Source organism: Pantherophis guttatus, chromosome 6, assembly GCF_059756535.1.
Source record: "Pantherophis guttatus breed Tessera chromosome 6, ASM5975653v1, whole genome shotgun sequence".
NCBI classification, from domain to species: domain Eukaryota; kingdom Metazoa; phylum Chordata; class Lepidosauria; order Squamata; family Colubridae; genus Pantherophis; species Pantherophis guttatus.
In genome coordinates this window covers 663433-676679 of record NC_142068.1, presented here as the reverse complement: position 1 = coordinate 676679, position 13247 = coordinate 663433, and the positions used below count along the sequence as shown (strand labels likewise).

Sequence of the window (13247 nt, the reverse complement as noted above, 5' to 3'; positions counted from 1 at the left end):
ATTGATTAATTTTTAATGATACTTCTTTTCCCGCTCCTGCAAATATACTCAGAGTCGGTATTTCTGTACGGGGACTTAGTAATCGGGAACCCAACTCTTCCCATCCTGATCATCTTCAGACGGTTCCTTTCTTTGGAAATAAAGTTACAATTTGTGTCTGACTCCTTCTAGGTGAACAAAGTGCTTACAAGGCTTTCTGTGCGCAAGCTGAACAACGCCCTGAGAGTGGACATCGACGGACGCTACGTGACCCTAGAAACGGAATTCGGGCTGATTGTCTCTTACGACACGGATCACTCGGTGGAGATCAGGGTCCCCACGGACTTCTTCAACAAGACCTGCGGCATGTGTGGGAACTTCAACAGCCACAGGCAGGATGACAGCATGATGCCCAACGGAGAGCAAGCCAAGAATTCCAATGAGCTGGGAAACAGCTGGCAGGTGCCCAATGCAACGTACGACGCCCCTGATTGTACAGGCCCACCTCCACCCCCAGAACTTTGTCCCTCAGAGCTGAAGAATCTCTATGAGACAGAGGCCTATTGCGGACAGCTAACCAGTAGCCAAAGACCGTTGGCAGTTTGCCATTCTGCAATCAACCCCAACAGCTTCTTCCAGAGTTGCGTCTTTGACCTGTGTGAGCTGCATGGGTCCCAGCAGGCCTTGTGTGGTGCTTTGGAGGCGTACGCTGATGCCTGCCAAAGAGCTGGCGTGCAGCTTCCCGACTGGAGGAATGCCACTTCCTGCAGTGAGTATCCACGTAGAATACCCTAAAAGATGAGCAATTGACCTAGTTGGGGAAATATGCTCTCTTGGTTGGTTGCAGCAGCATTCCGGGTCCTGCAGAAGGGCAGGTATCGCCTAAAATCTGCCTTTGGATGAAGGACTCGCTTGTCTTCAGGTGGTGATTGGGGTGGAGATGGGCCATCACTTTAGTTATCGCCCCAGACGGCAAGCCATCTATCTACCAGATTCCATGGCTCCCGCTGTCATGATCCACTTGCAAATGTGGTTCCCCGAGCACGTAGAATCAAGGCAGCATCCCTATTCTTTCCAGCATCACTGGTAGCTTCCTGTTCCCAACAAGCTGACCTAGAAAGCTGCTTGCACTGAGTGTGACCTTGGGAAGTGTACCTCGTTTTCTGAGTGGTTCCTGCTTTGTTTTGTAGAAATCCCTTGCGGTCATCATAGCCATTACAACGTGTGCGCCACGTCCTGTCCCGCCACGTGTTCCAATCCACTGGCTCCGTGGAACTGCACCAAGCCTTGCGTGGAGGACTGCGAATGCGACGAAGGCTTTGTCCTGAGCGGAGCACAATGTGTGCCGCAGGAGGATTGTGGCTGTGTACATGGAGATCAATATTATGAGGTTTGTTCCCAAGCAACGTCTGGGGCCGTGACAGAACCTGCAGCAACTTTCACAACAGTGCAGGGTCCACATCTTTTACTTTGGCTTTTCTCCAACAGAAAGGAGAGACGTTCTGGCAGCCGGATTGCGTCGGCCAATGTCGCTGTGCAGAACATGGCAACTTGTCCTGCGACCCAGACAGTTGCAAAAAAGACCAAGTCTGTAAAGTACAGAATGGCATCCTGGGATGCTACATTCCAGACAAGGCCACCTGTCACATCTACGGAGACCCTCACTATGTCACCTTCGATGGGCGACTCTATCATTTCCAGGGTGGGTGCAATTACACCGCAGTGCAAATCTGCAGCAACTCCTCCGAGCGCTTCTCCGTGACCACTCGGAACGAACATCGCTCCAGCCCGCACTGGACGGCTCTCAACTCAGTGGCCATCTCGCTAAGAAACATCCACCTGGCTCTGAGGAAGAACAAAGAGGTCTACGTGAGTATTGCACCCTGAAGAATTGTGCAAGGGAATTGACTACCTGGATGAAATTCTGGCGTTCCCCTTCACATTTAGCCGTCCTCCCAGAAAAGTTGCCCAGGAATAGATGCAGTCCTATGGTGCCAAGTTGCTAACTTTGTGGGGCAGGTGCTAATTCAGTGAAACCAGACACGGGGTACTGTAGGTGGTAGCCCATGAAGCCCAGAAACCCGAAGGAATTACAATTCCTAGGCTGACCTTTTTCCTTTCTACAGCTGAATGGGGCCAGAGTTGATCTTCCTTTGAAGCTCCAGTCAGACATTCAGGTGGAGGAACAGCTTCCGTATGTGGTTGTTGACAGTCCCCTTGGCTTTCGGGTGAAGTTTGATGGGGACCAGCAGCTGCTTATCCAAGTGGACGAGAGATACGAGGGACACCTCTGTGGGCTGTGCGGCACGTACTCGGGCAGCCAGCTGGACGATTTCCAACAGCCAGATGGGATGCTGGTGACCGACGCCAACAAATTTGGCAACAGCTGGAGAGTGGAAGATGACGAGTGGAGGCAAGTGACTGTGAACGACAAGGTGTTTTCAGGGGTCCGCAACATTTTCCGTATCGGGTTCTAGGATATGGATTACGAAATCAGAATTGGTCAGCCAGTTGAACACACTGTGCAGTACCTTGTATACCGATAAGAAACTCAACCATTAGAGGAAGGGAACCCCAAAAATGTAGTGTTTAAAGGGGACACAGTTGTTCCTCATTAAACTCTTCAGCACTTGCACCCTCCTAGTGCCAGAACGAGCAGGCTAACTGAGCCAAAACGTTTCATGTACATTTCTCTTTGGGCATCCAAACAAAGGGTGTTTTAACGTTGGCCTTTTTTCTGCCTCTAGCTGTTCCCCAGGACCACCCATAGATCCACCCCACTGCGACCCTGTGGAAGAGGCAGGTTTTGAAGATCGGTGCAGAGTGATTCTGTCCTCAAACGGGCCTTTTACCGACTGCCATGGCAGCCTCCCTCCTCAGCTGTACTTTGAAAGCTGCGTGTATGACCAGTGTGCCACCGGGGGAGACGAAGGGCAGTTGTGCAAAAGTCTGGAAGCGTATGCCGCTGCGTGCGAAATGAACGGGGCCGACCTTGGAGATTGGGAAAAGGATACAGTTTGTGGTGAGTAGAGCTGTTGTGCGACTTGGGTATCTTCCCGCTAGCCTGAAGGTGCCAACAGGACAAGCGATCAGATCTCTGTGAGAGCATCTGTGCCTAGTTCCCCTTCTCACCAGCCTGCAGCACCTCCTGTGGAACAGTAACAAAGGAGAGATCACATATTTGGGCAGACTGAGTTTCTTCCCCTCCTAAGGAGCAGCAGTTGTCCTTCCACCTCTGTGCAATGAATTGTGCTGGCTGATCACAGATCAGGGATTCCATGCTGCTGGTGGACATGCAGAAAGACAATACAACGGCTTGGCTTTCTCTTCCCATTTTCTATACGTCCATCCATGTTTCTCCTTGTGTGCAAAATACAACCGATAGGAAATCTCACGTGACCATTCTCCTTTTCACATGGATAACGAACCTCCCTGGGAATTCCACTGTCAGCCTGAACCCTCCAAGGCCAGGCGAGTCTGCTCAAAGCTAGAGCAGATCCGTTCTCCAATTGTCTTCTCCCGTTTTTCACCCAATGACGTTCCTCCTGAGACCTTGCCACTGATTCATGTTGACTAGGGAGAGAGAAGTGCAGGGGGAATGATGTCCTCAGCCGTGATTTGAGAGTCCATGGAGCTCCATTCCTTATCACCTTGTCCCACGCGCACAGAAGTATTTTCTCTTTGTGGAAACGTTGCTTATGGAGATCCAGAGAGTTCTGGCCAATGAGCGCTAAACATTGCACAGAGCTGCCCAAAGCAGCCACCTCATTTTGCCAGCTGGAATTTCTGTCACCCTCAGTCCGTAGAACTCTCTGTATCACCGGCTGCCTCCAGTGCCGCCCCTCCTTTGGCATTCATTCCCAGTCCTTTCAGGATTTCCAGACCTTCCTTCCAACAACACAGCACGGTCTCCTTTCTGTTGTGTTCCTAGGTTCCTTCCTCTCCTGCGGTTTCTCCTGCACTTTTGAGAAGGATTTCTGTTCCTGGAACCAATTGTCCACCGACAGCTTTGACTGGAGACGACACAAAGGCCCAACACCCTCACCAGACACAGGACCCTTGTATGACCACACCACCGGAGGTGAGGCTGGCACACTGGTCCTTCCTGGGTTCCCAGAGGAATAAATCCTTATTCTTTTCCTTCTTTGGTAGCATCTTACAGCTGGAAACAGCTGTTTACCTGATGGAATCCAATACCTACCGCGCTTCCCCGAAAATAAGACCTTGTTTTATATATTTTTTGAATCCCAAAATAAGCGCTTGGCCTTATTTTTGAGGAGGTCTTATTATTTTGGGGTGCGTGGAGCAAGACGGGGCTCCTCTTGCCATCTTACTTGATCTCCACCTCTGTCTCCGTAACCCTAATCAGAGGAAATGGCGGGGACCGGTTGCGCGTGCATTTAAATATTTTAGGGGAGGGCTTATTTTGGGGGAGGGCTTATTTGGGGGGGGGCTTATTTTAGGACATGCACTCAAAAGCCTGATTGGGCTTATTATCCGGGGAGGTCTTATTTTCAGGGAAACAGGGTACTCAGTGTAGGAATCCCAACTATTGAATCTCCAAGAGAGGAGCAATTATTTTATTCATTTGAACCCTTAGGTAGCACCCAACTCAGTCCATATGACTGTCTGTGGTGCATAAGAAGAAAACAAGGGTTAAACCCCCCAAAATGGGACCATAATCAAGAAACATAAATCTTTCTCTTAAAACATCCCAAAATAATAAAATGGCATTTTCTGTCACTCGTCAATGGAGAGTTCTGAGCGTGGTTGCTAAAGGCCTGGGAGATGAAAGTTATTGAGCCTCTTCTTGGACACGTCCACCAGTTTTCTTACTGCCTTCCAATATAGGGACTGAAATATGCAGGACTGAATATTTAGCAGTTGCCGCCTCTCAGCTCTCAGATTGTTGCCCTGCTGCTGCACTCCCATGTGGGCCACCTTCCATGAAGGAGTCCTGCTTGTGAGATAGAGATGTAGGACCCACAGGCCAAGGACAAGACTCTTGCTGGAGAGAGGTCGCAGCACTTGCCAGGGTTTACGGGAGATAGGTTGTGTCCTTGGAAGTTCAAGGCATCAGACCAGGAGAGCTACTCTGTGTCCTTATCTCTGAGGAACCCCAGGCAGCTTGGATTGCACTAAACTGTCTCTTCACATCTCTGAGGAACCCCGTTGCTTTGACCTCTGTCTCTTTCTTTAGGAGGTTACTTCATTTACCTGGAGGGAAACGATGCCAACCCTGGGGATGTGGCACGTTTGGTCAGCCCCCCGTGTGACCTTCAGGGGCCCATGTGCTTCAGCTTTTGGTATCATATGTATGGCGTAGCCCGCACGATGGCGCTGCGCTTCTATGTCATCTTGGATGATGCACCAGCTTTCCTGGTCTGGTCAGAAACGGGGAACAAGGGCAACCGTTGGAAGACAGCAGAATTCAGCGTAGTTCACAATGGCAGGGTGAAGGTAAGGCCGAGGGTGACAACTTTACACCCAAACATCTGGCTGATATCATGGCATTTGTCCCTACTTGAAACATACAGGAGATCTTCTTCTCTTCCTAGATACTGCTGGAAGGAATGCGGGGAGAGGACTTCCGCAGCGATTTGGCCGTGGATGACATCTCTGTACAGGAGGGTTATTGCCCGTGTAAGATTTCACAGTTTATTCCTTTCTCGGAGGTGGGATCTGGCACTGAAGGAGGATAACATCATAGAAACATTTCTGGGCATGTTCCACGATTTGAGGTTTCCCCAGTGTGGATAAGGAGGGACCCAAATCCCTAGGAACACATTCCAAAGGTTTAAATCTAACCTCGGTTAGCATAAGGATGGTTTCAGAGGGTGGGTCGTGTGATAGAGATGCTTCCTTCTTCTCTTTGCCTCCTCAGCTAAGGAGTATCTGGTCACAAGCTCAAGTGGGATTCAAGATTGGTCAGGGAGACTTGGTGATGTTTTAATGACCCTTCACATTTCTCAATCTTAGAGGAACACACAAATGTCATTTCCCTTTACAGCATTGACACCACCCACTCCTGGACCTACACCCACACTGACACCACCTACGCCCACCCAAGGTAAGTGCCTTTAAGGTTGAAGCAAATCTTTTGTTCACTTTCCCTCTTCTGATGGATCTTTGGCTTGGTGTTCAGTCCTGATGTCTCGGAAGAGAAGGAGTGCAAGATTTTACTGAGCTGAGAATTTTTCCCAGAACTTATGGAGCTTGTCTCACTATGACATCCTTCTTTGATGTTCATTAAATGGTGCTATACACCTGGTAACAATGTCCCTGAAGACTCTATTTAGCCCGACAATGCTACTGGGGTGAGAAGGGACTGTTGTCGAGTACAAGGCAGAGTTTAAGTTTCTTGAACCATTTCAAGTCCTTTCCTGCCTTGTACTCAAAATATAAATGTCACTTCAGATGCTATATCAATCATCCCTATATCTGCAACCCCACAGACACCACTTATGCCCACCCAAAGTGAGTATCTTTAAGGCTGAAGCTTAAACTTCCCACTTCCGATGGGTTTTGGGTTTGACTGCAGTCCTGGTGGCTAGGAAGAGGAGAAGTGCAGGAAATTAGCTGTTGTCAAGTACAAGGAAAAGCTTGAGATCCTTGGACCATTCCAAGTTGCTAAAAATGAAGGAGGCACCCAAAGTGTATCTGCTATTCCTGTCCAAAGTATAGCCTCCCATTTCAAATGAGCTGACGCCGGCCTGTGTCTGACCTCCCTTTCTTCTTTCCAGAGTCCTGCCTGGTGTCGGGTGACCCTCATTATTACACTTTTGACAAGCAGACGCACCACTTCATGGGCAACTGTACCTATACTCTCTCCCAACTGTGTGACCGAAACAACTCTCTGCTCCCCTACTTCAACGTGGAAGCAAGCAACGAGCACCGAGGGGGCCACACACACGTCTCCTACGTTGAGAGTGTGCACATTGACGTCTTTGGCATCCGGGTCACCCTGGGAAAGGGAGGAAGAGTGACGGTAGGTGGAGCTGCTGCTGCTGAAGGACAGCTGTGCTTTGTTGTTGGGGTACGAAAGAGCACCGTTGTTCCTGAGTCCCCTACAGTGATGCCTGAACCTCTTTCTAGGTCGATGGGGAGCCAGTCATCGTCCCCTCCACCCCAATAGGGGGTGTGGAGATCTTTCCCAGCGGCTTCTACACAGTGGTTTCTACGGATTTTGGGTTGAGAGTCAAGTTTGACGGAGACCACCAGGTGGAAGTGTCCCTCCGCAGCACGTACAAGGGTGAGGTCTGCGGCATGTGTGGAAACTACAACGGGGATCCTTCTGACGATTTCCTCAACCCCGATGGGAAACCAGAGCCTGACTCCACAAGCTTGGGCAACAGCTGGCAGGTGGCCAACCTCACCAGGTTCGTAGCTTATATCCCTGAATAGCAGCTTTTGTCCAGATGGAAATCGTTGGGTATTCAACCACAGTATTTTTTTTGCTACAGTTGTTCCTCTGGACATGATCCAGTCTGCACGGAGGATGAGAAAGACATGGCCAAAAGCAGCGATTTCTGTGGACGCCTGACAGATATCAATGGACCATTCAGGCATTGCCAGAGCGTCTTGGATCCAACGGGGCATTTTGAAAGCTGCCTTTACGATCAGTGCGCCCTGCACTTAGACCCAGGCTCCCTCTGCAAGAGCTTGCAGTCCTACGCAGATGCCTGCCAGTCCCTGGGAATCGCCATCGAACCCTGGCGGAATGCCACCTTCTGCCGTAAGTTTTGTGGCAGCAATACCTGTGGTGAGCCTTGAGTATCGCGAAACATCTATGTGAGCGGAGGGGTCAGGGGATCAACTGAAAGAGGGAGGGTGTTTCCTCTGTCTCTTTGAAGAGACTCCCGTCGAGAGAGGGACATGTATTGCCACGTTCCCTCTTGGAGACACACTGTCTGCAACTCCAGCTTACCCTAGAAAGCAAATAGCCTAAATCTCTGGCTGGGATCCTGGGGAGCAGGGAATGCAACCTAGGAAGAAACCGTGCCCCAGTGAGGGACTCGCATCCAAGTCCATTAAGGGATGCAGTGTGTACTTTAGGACCAAACCTCCGGCACTGAGCTCAGGGAGATCTTCTTCCCTCCTGCAGCCATTCATTGCCCACTCAGCAGCCACTACGAGCCTTGCGCCAATGCCTGTCCATCCACCTGCAAGGACCCAAATGCTCCGGACACCTGCAACCTGCCGTGCATGGAAGCCTGCGTCTGCGACTCCGGGTTCTTCCTTTACAATGGCACCTGTGTGCCCAGCCATCAGTGTGGGTGCTGGCAGCAGGGGAAGCACTACCCAGTGGGCTCCAGCTTTTGGACCGACGACACCTGCACCACCAGATGCACCTGCCCCAGTCCAGGTGGCAAGCTCAGCTGCTTTGATGATTCCTGCCCTAAGCATTATTACTGCGGAGTCCAAAATGGTGTCCCCAGCTGCTACCGACATACGTACGGGGTCTGCCGCGTCCACAACGACCCTCATTACAACACCTTTGACAAAGAGACGCACCACTTCATGGGCACCTGCACCTACACCCTGGCCAAGGTCTGCGCCAATGAGACGGGGCTGCCCTACTTTAACATCGAGGCCAAGAACGAACACCGTGGGAATCCCTCCGTCTCTTACGTCCAGCGGGTCCTAGTGGAGGTTTACGGGCACCGGATTGAGATTCTCAAAGGACACAGGGATCAAGTGCTGGTAACCCAAAGCAGTTTCTCATTTCCTGCTTGTGCTTTGAAATAGAAGGAAGCTATGTTCCTTCCCGATTCTCTGCTGAACGGTTTTTGATTGGAAGGTGTGGGGAAATCCTATTTTCTAACCTCTGGTTGAATATCGGTTTGATCAAGGATAAGAGTGAACAAAATAGTAACAGCCTCTCCTTTGATTGGTGGCAGGGTACGATTTCTTATTGATTGATTAATTTTTAATGATACTTCTTTTCCCGCTCCTGCAAATATACTCAGAGTCGGTATTTCTGTACGGGGACTTAGTAATGGGGAACCCAACTCTTCCCATCCTGATCATCTTCAGACGGTTCCTTTCTTTGGAAATAAAGTTACAATTTGTGTCTGACTCCTTCTAGGTGAACAAAGTGCTTACAAGGCTTTCTGTGCGCAAGCTGAACAACGCCCTGAGAGTGGACATCGACGGACGCTACGTGACCCTAGAAACGGAATTCGGGCTGATTGTCTCTTACGACACGGATCACTCGGTGGAGATCAGGGTCCCCACGGACTTCTTCAACAAGACCTGCGGCATGTGTGGGAACTTCAACAGCCACAGGCAGGATGACAGCATGATGCCCAACGGAGAGCAAGCCAAGAATTCCAATGAGCTGGGAAACAGCTGGCAGGTGCCCAATGCAACGTACGACGCCCCCGATTGTACAGGCCCACCTCCAACCCCAGGACCTTGTTCCTCAGAGCTGAAGAATCTCTATGAGACAGAGGCCTATTGCGGACAGCTAACCAGTAGCCAAAGACCGTTGGCAGTTTGCCATTCTGCAATCAACCCCAACAGCTTCTTCCAGAGTTGCGTCTTTGACCTGTGTGAGCTGCATGGGTCCCAGCAGGCCTTGTGTGGTGCTTTGGAGGCGTACGCTGATGCCTGCCAAAGAGCTGGCGTGCAGCTTCCCGACTGGAGGAATGCCACTTCCTGCAGTGAGTATCCACGTAGAATACCCTAAAAGATGAGCAATTGACCTAGTTGGGGAAATATGCTCTCTTGGTTGGTTGCAGCAGCATTCCGGGTCCTGCAGAAGGGCAGGTGTCGCCTAAAATCTGCCTTTGGATGAAGGACTCGCTTGTCTTCAGGTGGTGATTGGGGTGGAGATGGGCCATCACTTTAGTTATCGCCCCAGACGGCAAGCCATCTATCTACCAGATTCCATGGCTCCCGCTGTCATGATCCACTTGCAAATGTGGTTCCCCGAGCACGTAGAATCAAGGCAGCATCCCTATTCTTTCCAGCATCACTGGTAGCTTCCTGTTCCCAACAAGCTGACCTAGAAAGCTGCTTGCACTGAGTGTGACCTTGGGAAGTGTACCTCGTTTTCTGAGTGGTTCCTGCTTTGTTTTGTAGAAATCCCTTGCGGTCATCACAGCCATTACAATGTGTGCGCCACGTCCTGTCCCGCCACGTGTTTCAATCCACTGGCTCCGTGGAACTGCACCAAGCCTTGCGTGGAGGACTGCGAATGCGACGAAGGCTTTGTCCTGAGCGGAGCACAATGTGTGCCGCAGGAGGATTGTGGCTGTGTACATGGAGATCAATATTATGAGGTTTGTTCCCAAGCAACGTCTGGGGCCGTGACAGAACCTGCAGCAACTTTCACAACAGTGCAGGGTCCACATCTTTTACTTTGGCTTTTCTCCAACAGAAAGGAGAGACGTTCTGGCAGCCGGATTGCGTCGGCCAATGTCGCTGTGCAGAACATGGCAACTTGTCCTGCAACTCAGACAGTTGCAAAAAAGACCAAGTCTGTAAAGTACAGAATGGCATCCTGGGATGCTACATTCCAGACAAGGCCACCTGTCACATCTACGGAGACCCTCACTATGTCACCTTCGATGGGCGACTCTATCATTTCCAGGGTGGGTGCAATTACACCGCAGTGCAAATCTGCAGCAACTCCTCCGAGCGCTTCTCCGTGACCACTCGGAACGAACATCGCTCCAGCCCGCACTGGACGGCTCTCAACTCAGTGGCCATCTCGCTGAGAAACATCCACCTGGCTCTGAGGAAGAACAAAGAGGTCTACGTGAGTATTGCACCCTGAAGAATTGTGCAAGGGAATTGACTACCTGGATGAAATTCTGGCATTCCCCTTCACATTTAGCCGTCCTCCCAGAAAAGTTGCCCAGGAATAGATGCAGTCCTATGGTGCCAAGTTGCTAACTTTGTGGGGCAGGTGCTAATTCAGTGAAACCAGACACGGGGTACTGTAGGTGGTAGCCCATGAAGCCCAGAAATCCAATGGAATTACAATTCCTAGGCTGACCTTTTTCCTTTCTACAGCTGAATGGGGCCAGAGTTGATCTTCCTTTGAAGCTCCAGTCAGACATTCAGGTGGAGGAACAGCTTCCGTATGTGGTTGTTGACAGTCCCCTTGGCTTTCGGGTGAAGTTTGATGGGGACCAGCAGCTGCTTATCCAAGTGGACGAGAGATACGAGGGACACCTCTGTGGGCTGTGCGGCACGTACTCGGGCAACCAGCTGGACGATTTCCAACAGCCAGATGGGATGCTGGTGACCGACGCCAACAAATTTGGCAACAGCTGGAGAGTGGAAGATGACGAGTGGAGGCAAGTGACTGTGAACGACAAGGTGTTTTCAGGGGTCCGCAACATTTTCCGTATCGGGTTCTAGGATATGGATTACGAAATCAGAATTGGTCAGCCAGTTGAACACACTGTGCAGTACCTTGTATACCGATAAGAAACTCAACCATTAGAGGAAGGGAACCCCAAAAATGTAGTGTTTAAAGGGGACACAGTTGTTCCTCATTAAACTCTTCAGCACTTGCACCCTCCTAGTGCCAGAACGAGCAGGCTAACTGAGCCAAAACGTTTCATGTACATTTCTCTTTGGGCATCCAAACAAAGGGTGTTTTAATGTTGGCCTTTTTTCTGCCTCTAGCTGTTCCCCAGGACCACCCATAGATCCACCCCACTGCGACCCTGTGGAAGAGGCAGGTTTTGAAGATCGGTGCAGAGTGATTCTGTCCTCAAACGGGCCTTTTACCAACTGCCATGGCAGCCTCCCTCCTCAGCTGTACTTTGAAAGCTGCGTGTATGACCAGTGTGCCACCGGGGGAGACGAAGGGCAGTTGTGCAAAAGTCTGGAAGCGTATGCCGCTGCGTGCGAAATGAACGGGGCCGACCTTGGAGATTGGGAAAAGGATACAGTTTGTGGTGAGTAGAGCTGTTGTGCAACTTGGGTGTTTTCCCGCTAGCCTGAATGTGAAAAAGGGGCATACAATCAGATCTCAGTGAGAACACCTGTGCCTACCATGTTTCCCCAACCCTATCTTATTTTCTTTCCGCCCAAAAATAAGCACCAGGTCTTATTTTACCCACTTACCTTAGGACCACTGCAATCATGCTTCCCATTCCCTGACACCTGTCATGCTGCTTCCCTGACTTTTCCGGCAGCTGCTCGCAGCCAAACACAGCATGGCTTGCTTTGCCGGTGCCATTGCTCATGGCAGGTGGCTGCATGATGAGTTGTGCCTTTGAAGGCACAAGCGGCAAAACCAGCATGATGCACCACGTGGCATCCGACTGCAATTGGCCACAAGGAGCTGCAGAATAAGTTGGGCGGTGGCATGACAGCAGGGCATGGGAGGCCTGGCTGTGGCAGTCCTAATGTAAGGCACATGTGGGCCGTGTAGTGCATGTTGGGCAGCTCCATCCCCCCCACTCCTGCCCTAGCTTGATTTTTACGCTTGTGCCTTGCCCCACCTTGTAGAACCAGACAGTAGACAGGCCTTGAGTAGGGCTTATTTTGGGGGGTACGGCTTATATTAGGAGCAGATGTGAACATTGGACTCGGGCTTGTTTTCGGAATTGGTTCTATTTTCGGGGAAACCCATTACTTTCCCCTTCTCACAAGTGTGCAGCATCTGTAGTACAGTTGAGCACTTGGGAGACTCCATTCCTCTCTCTTGTGTCCCATTTGAAACAAGGCAAGGCCAGCAATGGCACCTTTCTGGTGTCTTCCTTGACAATTTCCTAGCTTTTGTCAAGGTTCTCCTTGACAAATGTTGCATGGAATGTTGCATGGAATGGTAAGACAAAAAAGGTCAAACATTTGGGCAGGTTGAATTTTTCCCCCTCCTTAGAAGCAGTAGTGTTAGTGTTAGGGTTAGGGTTAGGGTTAGGGTTAGGGTTAGGGTTAGGGTTAGGGTTAGGGTTAGGGTTAGGGTTAGGGTTAGGGTTAGGGTTAGGGTTAGGGTTAGGGTTAGTCCTTCCACCTCTTTACAATGAATGGTGCAGGATGATCACAGATCAGGGATTCTGTGCTCCTGACTGCACACACGGAACAGCAATACAAGGCTTGGCTTTACTTTCCCATTTCCTCTCAGTCAATCAATGTTTCTGCTTGTGCATACAATACAAATGATAGGAATCGGACATGGCCATTCTCTCTTTAACCTGGATAACTACCATCCCTGGAGGTTCCACTGTCAGCGTAAACCCTCCCACCTCATGTGAATCTCCTCCAAACCAGAGCAGGTCCATTCTCCAATTGTTCCTCAAATC

General features: G+C 50.5%; 1 protein-coding gene across 1 annotated transcript in view; it reads left to right on the top strand.

Moving 5' to 3' along the window:
* The window catches only part of LOC117669819 (IgGFc-binding protein-like), a 69194-nt gene that overhangs the window by 2703 nt on the left and 53244 nt on the right, over positions 1-13247 (top strand). The window contains exons 6-22 of the mRNA XM_087872177.1: positions 172-748; positions 1170-1369; positions 1468-1848; positions 2106-2392; positions 2727-3001; positions 3911-4060; positions 5180-5439; positions 5538-5622; positions 5990-6049; positions 6723-6967; positions 7075-7358; positions 7443-7714; positions 8084-8682; positions 9068-9644; positions 10066-10265; positions 10364-10744; positions 11002-11288. Of these exons, the coding sequence (XP_087728303.1) occupies positions 172-748; positions 1170-1369; positions 1468-1848; positions 2106-2392; positions 2727-3001; positions 3911-4060; positions 5180-5439; positions 5538-5622; positions 5990-6049; positions 6723-6967; positions 7075-7358; positions 7443-7714; positions 8084-8682; positions 9068-9644; positions 10066-10265; positions 10364-10744; positions 11002-11288 (5120 nt within the window). The remainder of the gene's footprint in view (positions 1-171; positions 749-1169; positions 1370-1467; positions 1849-2105; positions 2393-2726; positions 3002-3910; positions 4061-5179; positions 5440-5537; positions 5623-5989; positions 6050-6722; positions 6968-7074; positions 7359-7442; positions 7715-8083; positions 8683-9067; positions 9645-10065; positions 10266-10363; positions 10745-11001; positions 11289-13247) is intronic.